Source organism: Bidens hawaiensis, unplaced genomic scaffold (assembly GCF_021521415.1).
Source record: "Bidens hawaiensis isolate Kalapana, Puna unplaced genomic scaffold, B.hawaiensis_p1.1 tig00014722_1, whole genome shotgun sequence".
Lineage (NCBI taxonomy): Eukaryota > Viridiplantae > Streptophyta > Magnoliopsida > Asterales > Asteraceae > Bidens > Bidens hawaiensis.
In genome coordinates, this window is record NW_027492292.1 from 58,775 (window position 1) to 77,422 (window position 18,648).

Here is an 18,648-nt window from a genome sequence, read left to right on the forward strand (position 1 = left end):
TTGCTCAACTCAGCTAAGCTAATTAAGTTAGAGTGTTTTTGCATCTGAAATCATATAAAATCAAGGAGACTAATTAATAAGATAAAGCGTCTGCTTACATACAGATGGACTAAAGGCATTGTCTTCTGCCTAAACTAAACTAAAGGCTTCTTTTGAAATGCCTTCATCAGCTAAATTGCAAATCACCATAACCAAGTTTTTTGCTAACTTTTTATTTGGTATTTGTTGTATATGATTTACCGTTAGGCTTATGTCTAAACATTTGTTTAAATCACTCATTATATGCCTAATGATTTTGAAAATACCAACATCAACACCGATGTTGTTTGGTCGGTATTAATACATTTGCTAGGATATCGTACGTGACCGACATTATCAAGTTAAAGTAAGCTCACTATAAAAAACAAAAATTGCAGCAAAAATTAATATTAAAATAACTAATTATATTAAAATTAAATATCAAGTAAATATGGATATTTTATAAACAAGCATTTGCATAAAGTAAAAAGTATAATAACTTTAGGCTATGCATAGTAATTTAACTAAAAAGTGAAAAACTTGTCATGTTAGTGAGTGGCCGCACCCTTTGCACCGTTATTATTTAAAAAGTATGTAGGCTTGATGACCCACTAACTTTTCACTAAAAACACATAATGTTTTAACTTAAAACACGGTTATTATTTAATCTTTTTATATATAGATGTGAGAGTGAATTTGATTGGTTGGAAAGTGAGTGGCCGCACCATTTGCACCGTTAACAGCATATCGCCCCAAGGGACTCATGCCCCCTTAAGGCCATGTGTAGTGGAGGGCCACAAAATAGGAGGATTTTCGACACGTGACGCCACGTCAGCAGAGGGACAAGTTCATTTTCGGGGTGTTGTCGTCCCTGTTTTATTTTTTATAATTATTTTCCAGCATCCATCGGCAACAAATCTATAAAACCACGAAAGTTAGTGGCAACAAATCTATAAAATGCGAGGGGCATTAGCGTATGTGTAGTGAGGCGATAGGGGTGTTTTTTAGGCGAAGTTGGGCTACAACCCCCCCCCCCCACGGTTCGCCTCACATATCGCTGGGGTGAGGCGAATCGTGTATTTTGAACTTATCATAGGCTCAAAGCTGAGCTTGAGCCTAACTGAGGCTAGTTTAAGGGTCCCCCCCCCCTCCTCAAAACATATAAAATAATTAAAAAAATGTGTTTAAATAAATTAATAAATAATAAATGAATCGCTCTCGAGCTTGAAAAAACAACTTGGGAGCCAAGCTCGAGTACCGTAAGTCAAAATGAACCGAGCTTTGAGCCTTGTCGAGGCTGGGCTAGGCTTGGCTCGTTTACAACCCCATTTCCAATTCCTCAAAGAACACAAGACTGAAATCGAAAATGCTTCTACTCTATCTGGTAAAAAACCCTGACCAAACCGGTCCAAAACTGAACCCTTCCCGAACCGATCCTTGACTTTCTTAAAAGTTCCGTGTCCAAAACCGGTTCTTAAAAAACTCCACTTGTACACCTCTTGTGACTTCGATTGACCACTAGTCCACTACACAAGAATTTTGGGTTATTACATTAATAATTTGTTGCTATTATTATTATTGAAGGGTGGCGGTTATCAGCTTAATTAATTATTAATAAATAAGACGCTCAGCTCATTCTCTGTGACTGACTGAAAAAGCAGGAGAAAATGTCCAGTTCCAACTCGAGTGACGGTGAGATGTCTTTCGAGGATCTACTCGTTCGGAAAGCGTATGCAGAACCACTGGAATTTGATAATACTGTTTACATCTGCGCATCAATCTGGTAACGATTTTGTTCCTTCCTTCCGTACATGTCTAGATTGATTTCCATTCCATTATGTACGTACAAATGATAATAAATTAGATATTAGATGTATACACAGATTAATTAGGCTTCTATTGTTGTTTACGTACGTGTTATTACGCTTCTTCATTATTAGATCATGTGCCGATTGATTATAATTATATATTCATATTATATTTAGCTAGTCATGTGTTTCTGTTTTGATTGCATCAGATTACATACAAATATATATATTAATAGTTTGTTCCGTGTCTGGATTTATGTAATTAGGTTTTTGAGGTAGGTAGGTTTGTGCTATTAGATTATGAGATAATATATATAAAGTGTTTGTGTTTAGATTTTGCTTTAGCGATCGAGTATATATGAGATGATTATATAGTGCACGTGTTTGTGTTTAGATTTTGTTAAAATTTGTATTAATTGATACTAGATTATGAGATATTAATATATATATATAATGTGTGTGTGTGTTTAGATTTCATTTTAGCGAGTATACATATGAGATAATAATTATATAGTGTGTTTGTGTTTGGAATTTGTTAAAATTTGTATTGATATTAGTTTTGTTTACATGCTATTGATCTATTGTTTTGTATCGTATTTTATTGTATTCATGATATAAGGAGGACCGCATTAGCTCATGCTCACATCTTGAACAAGGATGTAGATGATACCCTACTGAAGAAAATATGGTAAGCCAATGCATAATGTGTCGTTTTCTGGTTTGTTACTTCTATATATTGCTGCTGCTGATACACAATTACTTTTGCCCAATTGCAGTGAACACTTTCTTAATCTGCCACAGAAGTCCTTGGAAAATGGAATATCAAAGGATATGCTCCGTATGTTCAGAGTAGATCCTGAGAGTCTTTTTGGTAATTCACATTGGCATCCTTCCAGTTCCCCTCATGTGTTTCTATATATGCAACTACAGTTCTTATGTTTGCTTTACAATTGGTATATTTACAGATAGGGTGAAGGAGTATCATACCGATAAATCAGAAAGTGACAGTACTGATGCTTCCAAAGACAGTGATGGTAGTGGTGACTCCAAAGACAGTGATGGTAGTGATGACTCCAAAGACAGTGATGGTACTGATGACTCCAAAGACAGTGCTGGCAATGACTCCAAAGGCAATGCTGGTACTGATGACTCTCCTGCTGCCAAAGAAGAGGCTATCCCACCTCTGCCCAAGTAAGCACACAGTGGAAAATATATATGATCACTTTAGGCTATCTCACTCACTTTTTATCACTTCCGAGTAGTAATGGTTTAACTAGCGATGGCAATGGGTCGGGTTTAGGTATTCCCAAACCCATACCCGGTTATAAAAGTCCATCCCAAACCCGTCCCAAACCCGTCGGGTTTCGGGTTTTCCCATCGGGTTTCGGGTTTTCTATCGGTTTTGACAAAATACCCGTCGGGTATACCCGGCTCAAAACCCGTCGGGTTTCTACCGGGGTTTTGAAAAAATATAACTAATCTATTACAAAGATGGTTACCATAAAGGTAAAATATCTCAAATAATTGGCCTAAACAAGTTTCAACAAATAATATATTTGGAATACAGTATATATATAATATAATAAGCTATATCGGGTACATCGGGTATATAATCATGTAAATGGGTCTATGTCATCGGGTAATCGAGTCGAGTAATCGGGTATATTAGAAATCCCAAACCCACGAAAAATTTCAAACCTAATCCCAAACCCTAACGGGTCGGGTATTACCCGTCCCATTTATATCGGGTTTCGGGTTTTCCCATCGGGTTCGGGTTTCATTGCCATCCCTAGGTTTAACTTATAAACTAAATAAAAATAAAATAAAAAACAAGCGTGTGCATGTGATTGGTGAAACACAGGTGGATCCCATGCTCAAGCGCCCTTGCACTGTTAACAAAGTAGCGACCAAAGGGGCTCACTGCCCTTGGCGCCCACCCCATTTGGTCTGCAGAGATTAAAATGGTGAAGTGGCTTGGGGCACCACCACACTACACCCCAGTGTTAGGACCAAGATATGTTTGATAGTTGTGAAAACCACATCAGACATGTTCTCATTTTCGTTAGATGTTGGATAATCATTGTTAAGACAGACTTTCAAAATTTGAACCTCACTCATATTAAACTTCTCTATTTCATATTACTGGTGGCTATATATGAGAGGGGGTAACTATGAGCTTTTGTTACTCTATTCCTTTTCTCAAAACTTAGACCTCTTCCACTGATTTATGAAAACGTTTTTCAGTTAGTTTTTATAAACTATAATCTTTTTTAATCTGTTTTTTTATTCGTTGCTAACACCTTTTAAACGAAAATCATTTTGAAATGTATTAATGGGTTACTTAATTTATACTTTTGTCACAACAGTCAGTACACGCTTTGATTTTGTATATCAAATTTAATAGTTTTTTTTATATCTTTTGAATATGCTGTAGGTTTATCTAAGGAGCTCGTGGCTCCTTGAGTCAACTCATTGCCTTCTTTATTATATATATATATATACACGTTTTGTATTCTTACACATATTGGTATATATATAAATAAAAAATGACAGTTTTAGCATACACATTGGACACCAGATCTATACACACAGACACATATGTATACAGACAAATATGTATAACTATATATAGACACGAATTTGGTTACTGAACATTAAATTATATTACTATATATGTATATATTATTTTATATATAGCATAATATATATTATTTACTTATTTTTATTATAAATATGAATATTTAATAGGAGAATATTTAGATATATTAGATTTGCTTTAGTGCTACATGTGTATACCACTTACTCAAGGGGCACCGGGTTCAACTCCTACCAAGTCACTCTTAGCAGTTTTTTTATAATTTTACTATTATAATAAAGCTTTTATATATAACTAGTTACCGGATGCTGCGCTGAGTTCCAGGTTGCTAAATACATAAACTGGGCACAAAATGAAAGCGCTATTATACTAAGTTTTATCAAGCCCAAGGTGTAAACCAAGTCTGAGTTTTAGTGTTTTTTTTCACATATATGAAGTGCATATTTATGCTGTTTTATGCCTTAGCATAATAATGCATATTGGTAACATGCCAAATCCAACCCAGTTTCCTAATTTATCGTTGCATTAACGTTTTAATTTTGTAATTTACTGTTTTATAATATCTGTTTGGCATGAGACAGTCTATTGTAAAATCATCCTTAACTTTCTTTATGTTGATCAGATAATGCTGGAGTTATAGACAACCCCAAGGGATAATTGAAAGGTAAATTTTATTAACTGCTGCATTTGCCTGTCAATTTTCGTTATGATTTTTCTCTAATATATCAAATGGATTGTCAATGCATTTATTGCTAAGTACCTCCAGTGTATATTTCTTGCCTACGGCTTCTTTAGCTGTTTATTATAAAAAGATTATGTTGTTTTTTGTTTTAAAATTTGATTCCAAAGTCAAGCTTGCTTTGCATACAGGATCTGCAATAACTGAACCACGTGGAAAGGAATGCGCTGAGCTGTGGCCTACAATTGTAAGTGGTGTCAATACAATTGTTTAGGACCTGTTGAGTTTTGGTTACTAGTGTACCTTCTATTTTGCTTTGTTGTGACCGCATATTTGATGTTTGGTTCTGTTGAGAGTTTTGGTAGAAGTGGACCTTAGTGGTTATCTTATCTGTTTTTGGTGCAATTGCACTTTCATCTTCATGTTTCAAAGTAATTAGCTTTGACTTTCCGAAGTCAACTACATGATGACCTTTTACCTGTTATGACAACCACACAATTCAATAGCATGGAGATTAGAGAACCCATAAGCTAAACTCGTCACTCCAACATCACCGACTCCCTCACACCAACAAAGATTAATCGACTCAAGTTGCAATAGTTGTATCCAATAGGCATTTTGACCATTTTGGTAAGGATTTCACCTGAACGTACAGTCCATACTAGATTTTACCCATTTTGACCACTTACCCAACTGGCTATTTTACCACCTCTAGGATCAATAAAGGTGCCAACTTTGACCTGTTAATTCATACAACAAGCAATTTGGGTAATATTATATCTTTAACTGGTCAAATGGGTATAATAAAGAAATAGCTAAATTTTTGTTATGTTCAAAATTAGCAAAACGTATGATGAATGTACCCGTACATTTGTGAAGAGGTAGGTCCCAGTAGAGCCCAGTTGGACCCGCAAGACTCACCTCAAAGAGGGACGTCTGCGCAGTTGAACCCGCAAGACTCACCTTCAACAGGGACGTCTGCGCAAAGGCTGAACTCGCAAGACTCACCTTGAAGAGACGTCTGCGTAGAAACCAACTGGATCCGCAGGACCCACCATGCTCAGAGACGTGACGTCCTTACGCGCAGTACGCAAGCTGTTCCCGCAGGAAAAGCCTCCCAATGGTCGACGTACTCCGCCTGTTCCCGCAGCAACGGATACTAGCCATCAGGGAAGGCCACCCGCGCAGCAAGGCTACACGCACAAGGCACTTAACTCTTAAATAATTCAGTAATGTCACCTGAAGGAGTGAGCTAGCCGGGAACACTCCCGCACAAAGCCGGGAACACTCCCGCACAAATGAGCCAGTCCGTACGATACTGGAGGATTTTTTGTACTGTACCTGACGAGGTATGGACAAAAGATCTGACCAAAGATATGACAGCTCACTGACAACAGTATGACGAGCAGCACGCTCTTGTACTGTATGTCACTATCAGCCGCTGCCTACTCACCAACCTGTCGGAGGACGTGCATAGCCTGCAGTTGGTGGAACAGGAATAGTACACAGCCGGCCTGGTCACTATCAGCCGCTGCCTACCCACCAACCACCAGCATGGCACGTGCATAGCCCACAGTTGGCAGAACAGGAATACTATTCAGCCGGCTGTACCTGCTTGGAAACCTACCTTCGGCTATAAATACTCCAACACCTTGAAATGGTATGGACACATCACATTACATTACATTACCTGATCACATCTTATCTTTTCTAGCAATCTCTTAATATACACTTATATTCAAGAGCAATCTAGTCTGATTCTCACGCCGGAGGGTGGTCACAAGGAGGTACCCCCCCCCCCCTTCTAAGTGACGAGCTCACGGTGTCTGTTTTGCAGGTCACCAGAAGAACCATCTTTGCCGGACATAACCCCTCGTGGGAAACATCTATTTAACCCCCAGATTATCCGTAATCTGCCCGGGGTCTATTAGTGTTTCTTCAATTTGTGAAATAGGCGATTTGTGTAATATTAGATCTAAAACAGATCAAAAGGAATAATAAAGAGGTGGCTTAAGTTAAACGACTCAAAATGGAGTAATTCATGTTTAGTGTCAACCTCAGCCTCATAAGGTTGACATGTTTTCATACTTAAAAGTCATACTTATAATGGATGCACCTTTACTGATCTTGTACCATACTTAAACGTCATAAGTTGCATCACCATGAGAAGTATAAGCTATATTTTACTGTAATCCTGATAAGTACAATACATAATAACTTGGCCAACATCTATGCATTTGAAATTAGATGGCATTGTTAACTACTAACCTTTTGAATTGTGAACTTTGAGAACAATTTTGGATCACAAAAAAATCTCTTAAAAAATATTTATAACATTTATAAAACAAAAAAAACAAAAATTTTTAAAAAGTAAAAAAAAAACAAAATGTCTATCTAGCATACATGTTTCATAAAAAAAATAATAAAAATAAAAAATTCTCAGTTTTGCTAAATTATACATATATGTATATTATCATTTAATCTACAGTTACATAATAAACACATATGTACATTATCATGTATCTTAATTATGGATGTGTATAAAAATAACATGTATATATGCATATATGTATATGCGTGTTTATAAGTATTATACATACATGTATAATTTAGCAAACCGAGAATTTTTTTTAATGAAACCGGGATGCTAGATAAATGTATTGGGTTGTTTTACTTTTTTTTCGCATTTGTTTTGGTTTTATAATTTCTTTTGTTATTTTTTTTATATTTTCTTGAAGGGGTATTTTATGGTTCAAATTGGTATTTAAAGTTCTCAATTTCCAAATGATTCTTACACGATCTTAATCCTTTACTAATATAATTAATAACACTAACATATAAGTAATATTATTAAACTTGGGTCAAGTTATTTTACAAAGAAAGACAAAAATGAGAAGGATGAGAATGATTTATAGTCACACAAAAAAACCGCTCAAAAAGAAATTAAAAAATAAATAAATAAAAAATCATAACTCAAAATTGAATAAAAAAACAAAAAAGTAAAACACAAAAATGTTTTCACCGTCTTCCTCGTTCTAAAAAAAACACACACACAATGTTGAGGTAAAGGGATTATTGTGTCTTTTTGTTTATCATTGTGTTTTGTGTTTATTTTCGTCATTGATTGTGTCTTTTTTATTGACATTGTGTCTTTTTTTCTTGATATGTGTTATATTACTCAACAATTGTGTTATATTTTGCGATCTATTGTGTCTTTTATTCATTTTCGTCATTGTGTCTTTTGTCTTGCATTGTGTCTTTTTTTTTTTGAACGGGAATGACCAGGGAAAATTTTTTGTTTTTTTTTCCCGTTTTTTATTTATATTTTGAGTTATGATTTTTTTTATTAAATTTTTGAATTTTTTTTGAGAGGTTTTTTATGTGGCCGCAAATCCTTCTTACACTTTTCATTTTTATCTCCCTTTTTATCTCAAACCCTTGGTCCGCGCTCTATTTAACCCAAGGCTTGGACGAATATTATTATTATTATCATCAACCCTTGTTAATATTCGTACGTACGCATGGATTCTATAACGTCTGGGATCTCATCAGCGTCTCATGAGTTCACAATCAGAGGCTTCTCTCTGACCAAAGGAATGGGTGGTGGTAACAGCATAGGAAGCTTCACCTTCAAGGCTGGTGGACATGACTGGGTCATCAGCTTTTACCCTGAAGGATCATCACCTTGTTCGGGTTCGGGTCGTTATCGTATTCGTACCACTTGCTACGTTTCGGTGTTGTTAGCTTTGGCCAGCGATGCTTCGGATGTCAAGGTGTTGTTTGAGCTCACGTTGTTGGATCAAACCGGCAAAGGAAACCATGCAGTTTTTGGTCGCTTTGATGAGAACCCCTCGCCTCGTACTCTCAACGGCCGAGGAAGTATGACGTAAGTAGAGATCGATTCTTGTCTTGTATATTTTGGAATTCGTCCGGTTTAGTTTAGTTTAGTTTTGGGGCCAGTTATACACACTGTCCCAGATATTGACCAAACGGCCATTGTAGTCTATTAAAAAAAAGGTTGATTTTGGTTGGGTTGGGACGGGTTTAGGTCAGTAGGGGTAGGGTTGAACGGGTTTCAGACTTTCAGGTGAGAAAAGGTTTGGGTCAGAACGGGTTGATTTTGTTAAAATAATAAAATTTAAGTTATTGTATAGTTCAGCTTTGCCTTTGGTTTACGCGCATACCAATCTCCGGTTGTACGCCTCATATCAACCCATTTGAAAAATATCACCAATGCATTTTAACCCGTTTCATTAGACAGGGTTGTCTCAGTCAACCCACTTTGGCCCATTTTATGAGAACTTCCTGAACAACAATTCTCAAACCAAATTTTTTTTAAAGTTAGACCGTCTATGGTCAGAACGGCCGTCAGGATAATGTTCAAACGGCCGTTCTAATCAATAATATTTAAAGTTTGGCTTTTTTTTTTTTTGGTCAAAACGGCGGTCTGTGTGTTGATGGTGTGAAATCAAATGAGTGTGGTTGTGTGTTGATGGTGTGAAATCAAATGAGTGTGGTGTAGCTACAGCATGACCCTATTTATATTATTAATGACAGGGGTTACGAACGTTTGATGACATGGATCGATCTGGAATCATCGGACTATCTAAAGGATGATTGTCTTACAATGCATTTCCGAATTGGAGTTGTTAGAGAGGGATCCAAAGGTTTCACCTTTTCTATACATCCATCCGACATGGCCCAAAATCTCAACTCCTTGCTGGAAACTGAAACGGGTTGCGATATTGTTCTTCGTGTTGGCGACCAAACTTTCAAGGCCCATAAGTCCATACTCGCAGCTCGCTCTCCTGTATTTAGAGCTAGATTTTTTGGAAACGACCCTGACATAGCGGGTGATCAAGTCGAGTTGAAGGATGTTGAACCCTCTATCTTTAAAGTAATAAAAATTAATTACCTTTATGCTGTGTTCCCAAGTCTAATTTAACGAGAGAAGTCAAAGGAATTGAGAGGAAGCCAGGAAAAGTCATTTTCCCCGAGTTTTTATTTATTTATTTATTTTTCAAAAAAAGGGAAGGGTTATTCTTTCTATTTGGATAATCAAACTCAACTATTTAAAAGTTCCCAAATTACCCTCAACCAATTATTACAATGTGTCCTTAATAACTGGTTGAGGGCAATTTGGGAATTTTCAAATAGTTGAAGTATGATCAAACTTTTTTCTCTCCAAATGGGAAGGATGGAAATATGTAGCATTTTCCTTCCTTTTCTCTCTACTTCTTTCATTAAAAAATAAAAAAACGAACTTGAGAACATGACTTTTTCCCTCGTTTAGACTCGGGAACACAGCGTTAGCTTATTTCAGCCTGATTTATGGTTAATGACTTATTCAAATGGAGGTGTTTTGCAGGCTATGCTTTTGTTTATTTACTCAGAGGCATTGCCAGAATCAATGTCAACAAACATGATTCAACATTTGTTTGCTGCTGCTAAGCGGTTTGATGTACATCGGTTAAAACAGTTGTGTGAAGCAAAATTATGTGAACAAGTTAATGTTGATACAGTTGAAACAGCTTTATCTTTTGCTGATAAACACGGCTGCTCCCAACTTAAGTCCGTCTGTTTGGAATTTGCACACAAAACTGGAAGGTCAGCGCAACCTATTAGAAACTTGTGTATCTGTTAGATTTTAATATATATTTTTCTAATTTTAATGCTGTGATTTTTTATTTTTTTTTGGTAGGCTTGATGAAAAGAGAAGTGCTTAAATATTCGTGTTATATAGACATTACAAGGGTTGATTAAAGGAAACCCACGTTTCAAATCCGACTGCAGCATCTAATTCAAAGCTAACCACAATCTTAAAATGCAAGACTAGTATGTAAGTCAGCAACAGTCATTAAGAAAGTCAACATTTTGAATCAGTTTGAACTATGACAACATTTAGTTGACTAAAAGGACAAATTAACCTTTCCAACATCTTCTCTAACTGTTTATCCTCACCAGTCTTTCCTCTTAATATAATCCCAGCTAAAGGTCGATTAACAACTGTATTCTGCCGAGCGATATATAAATACTAAAGATTTTTGTATTTTAACAATAATATAATGAATAAAATTAAACCTTTAACTAATAAAATGCAAACAACCCGTAGTCTAAAAAAGGTAATTTTCCACCCATAAACTAAATAAACGTCAAAGTCCGCACAGGAGGCTAGGATAAGAGGAGGCCACCACGAGTGCGTGCTGCTGCTTTCGGTTTAGTTGTTTGTAGGAGCTCTGATAGCAACAAAGGGCATGCTTCTGTTAAATATTTAAACCCTTGTGTTTTCATCACCTCTACAAACAAATTAAAACATTACATCAAAATCCCATTACTTGAAAGTATTCAATATATCAAAATATTCAGTCAACATGCACGCACGCACCTTCCAAGTTTTCAGATGCAAATTTCAGACAGATGAACTTAAGTTGCGGACAATGATGTTTATCGGCAAAACATAAAGCTGTTGCAACAGTATCAACATTAACTTCTTCACTCAGTTTTGCTTCACACAAATCTTTCAACCGCTGTACACCAAACCGATCAGCAACAGGCAACAGTTGTTCAACCACGTCGCTTGACATCAAATCCGGAAGTGTATTCGAGTAAATAAACAAAAGCATTGCCTGCAAAAACATCTCTATGATTAATTGCTAGATGCTGGTTTATGTTGGTACGGTTAAACTTCAGGGGCTGTTTTGAACTATTCTCATGGTTCAATCCTTTGTTAATAATGTTTGGTTAAGTTTGTAGAGCCTGGAGGACCATTTGTGACATTTTAGAAACAAGGTTGTTAGTAGCAGTTGGCTTGTACAAAAGAGGGAATAACACATTAACACCATATTAGGTTAATAAGAGTGGCCCTCGTTCGTTTATTCGTCTTAATTCGATTCATTGGTGTTCGTTTTTCGTAACATTAATCAGCCGTAAATAAATCAATGAGAGTAAAAAAGATACTCACTTTAAAGACGGAGGGTTTAACTTCCTTCAACTCCAATTCATTCATGTTAGGGTTTCCAAGAAGCCCGAAAAACATGGCTTTAAATACAGGAGACCCGGCCGCGAGTATCACTTTGTGGGCCTTGAGAGTCTGGTCACCAACAAGCAAAAGAATATCGCAGCCCGTTTCAGTTTCCAACTAGTAGTTGAGATCTCGGCCCATGTCAGATGGAGTTATAGGAATGTTAAATTGCTTAAAAACACCAACTGTGCAATGCATCGAAAAGCAATCATCCGTTAGATAACCCAATGTTTCCAGACGTTCTCTGCTGAAGAAATAGCTGCGGCCCCTGAAAGCCAAGCGCTTATTCGAAACATTATAGAATAAATAAACGGGAAATTACCAAAATAGACATGTTTGACTACACTTGTTTTTTCCAAAAATAAAGAACCTAGCCCACAACAAAACAACTGGATTTGTTGTTAGCCTGCTTGGGACACGTGGCGAGTAATGATTGGTCAGAAGGTGCCCCCCCCCCCAGACTTTTTATAAATTTCGGTGCCCAAAAAGTGCCTGCTAAGATTAGCCTGCTTGGCCCTTGCAACACATTCTAGATGGTCTTGAAGTGGTTGTCTAAAGAGTTAGTAGGCTAAAAGTCAAAGTCAGTTATTGTAAAAAAGAATGGTCTAACACGTCTAATTTGGTAATTATCCCATAGGTAAAGGGGTCATGTTATAATGTTATAAATGGACGGCCGTTTTGACAAAATAAAATCAAACTTTGAAAACCAACAACGGTACTTAAATCATTGGAAAAGAAGTTATACCACAAGCGTCCATGGCGCTTTCGAGTAGAAGGTCCGCCATAAAATGTGTGTCCTCCTTTGCCGCTCTTATTCAACAACCTAAGCGTAAACGAGGACCTGACATTGGAACCATGAGACCCATTCACTAACTGGAGTGTTGATCTAGAACACGTGTGATCCAAACTATTCGCAAGCATATTAGAACACTAGAGTTACGTTCTAGAAATAATGCATGTATGAAAAAAGGTGAATGATATATATATATATATATATATATATATATATATATATAGATATAGATTTATTATCTTATATCATCATAATATACCTGATATTTGCTCTAGCAATCTCTTAATATACTTTATATTTAAAGAGCAATCTAGTCTGATTCTCACGCCGGAGGGTGGTCACAAGGAGGAACCCCCCCCTTCTCAGTGACGAGCTCACGGTGTCTGTTTTGCAGGTTATCAGAAGAACCATCTTCCAAGGGTCTAACCCCTCGTGGGAAACAGCTATCCAACCCCCAGGTTACCAGTAATCTGTCCGGGGTCCGGTTAGTGTTTCTTCATTGGCGCCATCCGTGCATAAAGCTAGAACTTTATTTTTCTCCAGTTTTTTCAAACTTCTACAAAGATGGTTAGAGAAATTCCGGTAACCACAACCCCTGCTACTAGGGGGAATACCGGCAACACAGTTTTTACGAACACTACCCCGGCTACCGAAGCCGGGGCAAGTGAAGTAAATTTTACGAACACTACCCCACTTACCAAAGCTGGGGCAAGTGCAGTAAATGATCGCCTACTGGGATCCACCGATACCCAGTTTGAGAAACGAAGACTCCCCCGCCAGACTCTCGATGAAGTTAAGGCATGGGCGGAGGCACGACAAAAGGAATTCCAGGCTGAGTTGGACGAACGCTTGCGTTCCGTGCAACAGGCCGACGAATTCGAGTACTGGGAGGATGACTCGGAGGAATCCGACTCCGACGCGAACCCTCGCCATAGGGCAAAAGGGAAGCGTAAGGAAACGGAATCCCAACCGAAAAGGCATTTTGGACAAGCCTTCAAACCAAAAAGCACAGGTGGAAGTCCACGAGACTTCTCCAAAACGTTCAGACCAAACGTTGCAAATGCAGGAATGTCCAAGTTTGCAAGGGACATTGCGGAAGCAATCGCCCCAAAGAGTGCCAAACAAATGCCTAACATAGGCACATATGACGGTTTATCTGATCCAGACGATCATTTGAACAGGTTCATAGCGGGGGCAACCGTCAGCAATTGGACGGAACCCACGTGGTGCTACATGTTCCAAATGACGCTTGTTGGGGCTGCTAGAGCTTGGTTTGATCGTCTACCGGTCAACCACATCTACGACTGGGCAGACTTCCAACAGAAGTTTAGCCAACACTTTAGCCAGCAACGGAAGTATACCGAGGAGCAATGGACAATCCTCAAATGCATACGAGAGGAAGATGAATCTCTGCCAAACTTCATCACTCGCTTCAACTCAAAGAAGCTAAGTTTGGGCAATATCAGCGAAGATCTTGTTCGCGCTGCCTTCATCCAGGGCGCACATGACCCAGAGCTCATCCGCACCCTAACGGGTAAAGATGGCATGCCATCCACATGGGATGGCATCATGACAGCAGCAAAACGCTATGCGGAAACAGAGAAGCAACTGGGTAGAGATCTCCCACAGAGCACAAACCTCTACACTCAGAAGACGAGAGAAGACAACGTCCTCACCGCCAGACTAAATAAAAAACGGAAGCTAGGCATTTGGCAGTCAAGGGTAAACTTTGACACCTCATCCGGCTTGCAACATCGAGTGGGCGGAAGGGATAATGTACAGTCGCACCGGAACTCCAGATGGACGCCACTCACCAAAAGCGTCACTGAGATATTCGCCACTGAAGAGCTCCCATGGCCAAAGCCTCCAATAATCCGACATCGTCACGATGCTGATCGGAGCAAATACTGTGACTTCCACAAGACAAAAGGCCACAACACTGAAGAATGCATAGACGTAAAGGACATGGTCGAAGCATTTGTCAGAGATGGGACGCTCGCGCACCTCGTGGCACAATAAAGGCTGAGCAGGCGGGTGCGTATAGAACCTCAGCTGGGGAAAACACGAATCAATTCCAGCTTCAAAATCGAGACTACATGCTGCGTAAAGAACGAGATCCCGAACCAGGTGCGTATCGGCTCGATGGCACTCCCATCCCAACATGGAAGGGAGCTCATTTACACAGTCTGCATGTAAATCAATTCCAATTTGTAAAGAAAAGGCCAAGAGCCACTTCTAATGGAAATGATTCTCTTTAAGAACATCGAAGCTGATGATTTTACATTTATACTTTTCTGAACACTAATATGCCGGTTTTCACCGCATAATTACGTGAAGTCATTGCATGGGAAGGCGGTCCTACCCGCACGAACCCAATAACATGACAAACCTTCACGCAGGTCAGTTTGGGAAAAAGTTCAGCACCCAAAAATGAAAGTGCCGGTCTATCCGCATGAATCATTAAAGGAAACTGAATAATAACCTATCCACAACCGCGCGTCGAACGGTTAAACTATGCAACACTGGTGACGGCGTTCACATTACGTGAAGTCGTTGCGTGGGAAGGCGGTCCTACCCGCACGAACCCAATAACTTGACAAACCTTCACGCAGGTCAGTTGAAGGGGAAGAGTTCAATTATCCCATTAAATGAAAGTGCCGGTCTATCCGCATGAATCATGAAAGGAAACCGAACACTAACCTATCGACAACCGCGCGTCGAACGGTTCAAAACAAAATTCTTAAAAAGGATAAAGAAAACCTACACGCAGGTCAGATAAGGGTAAAATTTTGCAATCCTATTAAGTGCAAGTGACGGTTCTACCCGCACAATCACGAAAGAGGAAGCAAGACTTCCTGTTATCAACCACGTTCAAAGGTTAACTTATCCTCAAAAGGTGAAGAAAACCTACACGCAGGTCAGATAAGGGTAAAGTTTTGCCATCCTACTAAGTGCAAGTGACGGTTTTACCCGCACAATCACGAAAGAGGAAGCGAAAACTTTAATCCATTATCAACCACGTTCAAAGGTTAACTTATCTTAATGCCTTAGAAATTTCGAAAAGGAAAACCTACACGCAGGTCAGATGAAGGTTAAAGTTTAGCCATCCTACCAAGTGCAAGTGACGGTTCTACCCGCACAATCACGAAGGAGGGAGCGGAACTTTAACCCATTATCAACCACGTTCAAAGGTTCTTATTCTAAACACTTGGAAAATTGCTAATTTAAACTAAGTATGCAAGTCATAAGTTTATAAAGCAAGGAACCCAAAGAAGGAAATAACAATCTTATACGCAAAAAGATTAATATTTCAAGAATATATTACAAGAATGGCCGGGTAACTACCCGCCTAAAAGAATAAAACTATACAAGTCTATCTTAGCAATGGGAAGGGATCTTCAGGATCAAGCTTCAGGGCCGCTTCCACTTGGACCCGCTCCGTCAGAAGAACGGGGTGGTTCGAGGAACGCTTTGAGGACAGCTAACCCATCATCAGCAGCAGCTACTTCGTCCACCTTTTCCACCACTGGATGCGGAAAGGCGGCGTATTGGTTCAATGCTTGGTCATAAATGGCTTCGGTATCCACATCGAACAAAGGGAAGTTGGAAGGCGGGACGCCTTTCTCAACAAACCCTAGACCAAGCAGGAAGCCGGCCTTTTCCCCATCCTCATGAGAAGCGTTGAGGGCTGCGGTCATAGCATCATCGTAAGAGGTCTCTGAAAAGACCAGACGCACAACCTACAAAGAAAACACAAGTATTAGAACTTTCTTACAAAAGAAAAGCGTGAAGATAAAACTAAACATACCTGAGGCAACGCTTCTCGAAGAAGCCATTGGAGGGCAGCTTGAGCTTCGTTATGGGCGCGTTCGGCTTCGCTCTTGTTAAGGTTGGCAAGTAAAACTTCCTTTGCGGCAGCCTCTTCGACGCCCTTAAGTTTCCGCTCGGTGTGGTCAAGCACCCCCCTCTGGTCCAGGATTTCCTGGAGTTTCTTGGCATCTTCCATTGCCAAGGCATCATGAGCGCGTTGGAGAGCCTCTAATTTGGCCTTGAGCTCCTCATTCTCCACACGCAAAGGCTCAGCAACGGCTTCAGCCTTGGCAGCCCTCTCAGTTGCGTTTCGCGCAGTCTCCCTGGCCAGCCGAATCTGTTCATTCACAGCTTGGGCAGCCTTGGAACGGGCCTCGAGTCGCGCCTAAACTTCAACCTCGAGGGCCTTGAAGGCCTTCTCCTTGTCGGCGGCAGCTGCCGCCAGCTGTTGGTTCTCCTCCCGAAGAGCACGCGCCTCAGATACGTCCTTGGCACGAGCTGCTTTCAACTTGTCGTTTTCACGACAAAGCAGCTCGACGCGCGGCTGCATCCGGGCCTGGAGAACCCGAAGCTCATTGGTTAGCCTACCCTCCTGGTAGCTAACCATGGCTTCCCCCAACGCACCCGGGGGAGCAGCGTGGCGAGCCCAGTCCACGCACTCCACAGGTGTGCGAAGGGTTGTTTCTCGGCGGATGTTCCATCGTGGAACATACACTTCATTGGAATCCGACACTGCAAAAGAAACAAAAGCAGTAAGGAAAAGATAATAAAAAAACATAAGGGAAAAAGAAAGGAACCCCACGCACCTGTAGGGTCAATGACAGGCCGATAGCCGCCAAACCCATCACCTGAACCTAAAGGAAATCCATCCAACAGGTCAGGCAGACGGGAAGGTGGCAAAGATCGGCGGGAAGCCCTGCGCGTACCTGATGATCCGGCCATCGGTGCCGGTGGCGCGGGCATGGTGGCAGCCGCCGTGGTCGCCGTTGTGGTCGCCGCCGTGGTCGCCGCCTCGTAGTCAGCAGCAGCAGTAACCGCCGGCTCTGTGAAGGATGCTGTAAAAATCGCACTCACGGCCGGCGGGGACGTCATCTCAGCTGGAACAGTCTGCTCAGGAGCAACTGAACCAGCGGAAGCAGGCGCGGTCACCTGGGTCGACGCCTCAGGTAGGCTGACCAAGCCTACCGTCATTGGCGGAAGGGTACTCCTCTGCGCTTCACCCCGGAATGCGTCAACATCCACGCCTGCACAAAGAGGAGTGTTGGATAAATTTATGAAGTGATAAATCTACAGACATTATGATTGTACTTACGGGTTTTCTTGACCCTGAACGTACGGACGGGCGGGGAGGAACCCGATGGAGCCGGCCTCTTGGTACCGGTCACCGTCGTCTTCGTTGGTTCTCCGGAGGTAACGGTCGTAGCCTCCGGAGCAGTGGTCTTCTCACCACCGGGCTTCCCCGCCACTTCTTCACTATCTGACTCCGAGTCAGATAGAACCACTGGATCAGCTGTGGAGGCCTTCTCCTTCCCCTTCACGCCGGCAGCAGCCTTCTTCTTCCGCACCAACGGAGGAGCATCTGAGGATTCCTCAGAAGAAGACGGGTCAGGAATTCCAGCAGCGGGTACAGCATTGAGGGATTGAGGAAAGAATATCGCCTTACCTGGCCGCCGGTGGCTCAGGATCTCGTGGCCCAGCGGATAGACCTCCACAAACCGATCCGCTGTTTGCTCCAGGATGGGCAACTCGCCCTCGTCCAGAGCACGAGTACCCATCCGCGCAGGACCGTCGGTTTCCCGCGGGTACAGAAGCGACTCCAAATCATTTCCCTCTGAGAATAAACAGTTAGAAGACAAACGCGTATAAAAAAGAAAGACAAGACATACCATAGGGAATAGAGTTCAAACCGTATTCGAGAAGGAT

The 18,648-nt window shown here is 40.5% G+C and overlaps 1 protein-coding gene and 1 pseudogene across 1 annotated transcript; one reads left to right on the plus strand and one right to left on the minus strand.

Annotated features, from left to right (window-relative positions):
- Positions 1–8,622: 8,622 nt before the first annotated feature.
- LOC143547478 (BTB/POZ and MATH domain-containing protein 3-like) lies at positions 8,623–10,827 on the plus strand. The gene is made up of 4 exons (XM_077038894.1): positions 8,623–8,987; positions 9,659–9,998; positions 10,470–10,708; positions 10,803–10,827. Exons 1-4 carry the CDS (start codon positions 8,623–8,625, stop codon positions 10,825–10,827), a joined length of 969 nt encoding a protein of 322 aa, XP_076895009.1.
- Positions 10,828–11,272: 445 nt separating this feature from the next.
- On the minus strand, positions 11,273–13,043 carry LOC143547479 (BTB/POZ and MATH domain-containing protein 3-like; annotated as a pseudogene).
- Between the last annotated feature and the right edge of the window lie 5,605 nt (positions 13,044–18,648).

Excerpts from the sequence above, each read along its gene's own strand:
- LOC143547478 (XM_077038894.1), top strand. The coding sequence starts at position 8,623 with ATGGATTCTATAACGTCTGGGATCTCATCAGCGTCTCATGAGTTCACA. Across the intron at positions 8,988-9,658 it reads AACGGCCGAGGAAGTATGAC|GGGTTACGAACGTTTGATGA; the intron begins GTAAGTAGAGAT and ends TATTAATGACAG. Across the intron at positions 10,709-10,802 it reads TTTGCACACAAAACTGGAAG|GCTTGATGAAAAGAGAAGTG; the intron begins GTCAGCGCAACC and ends TTTTTTTGGTAG.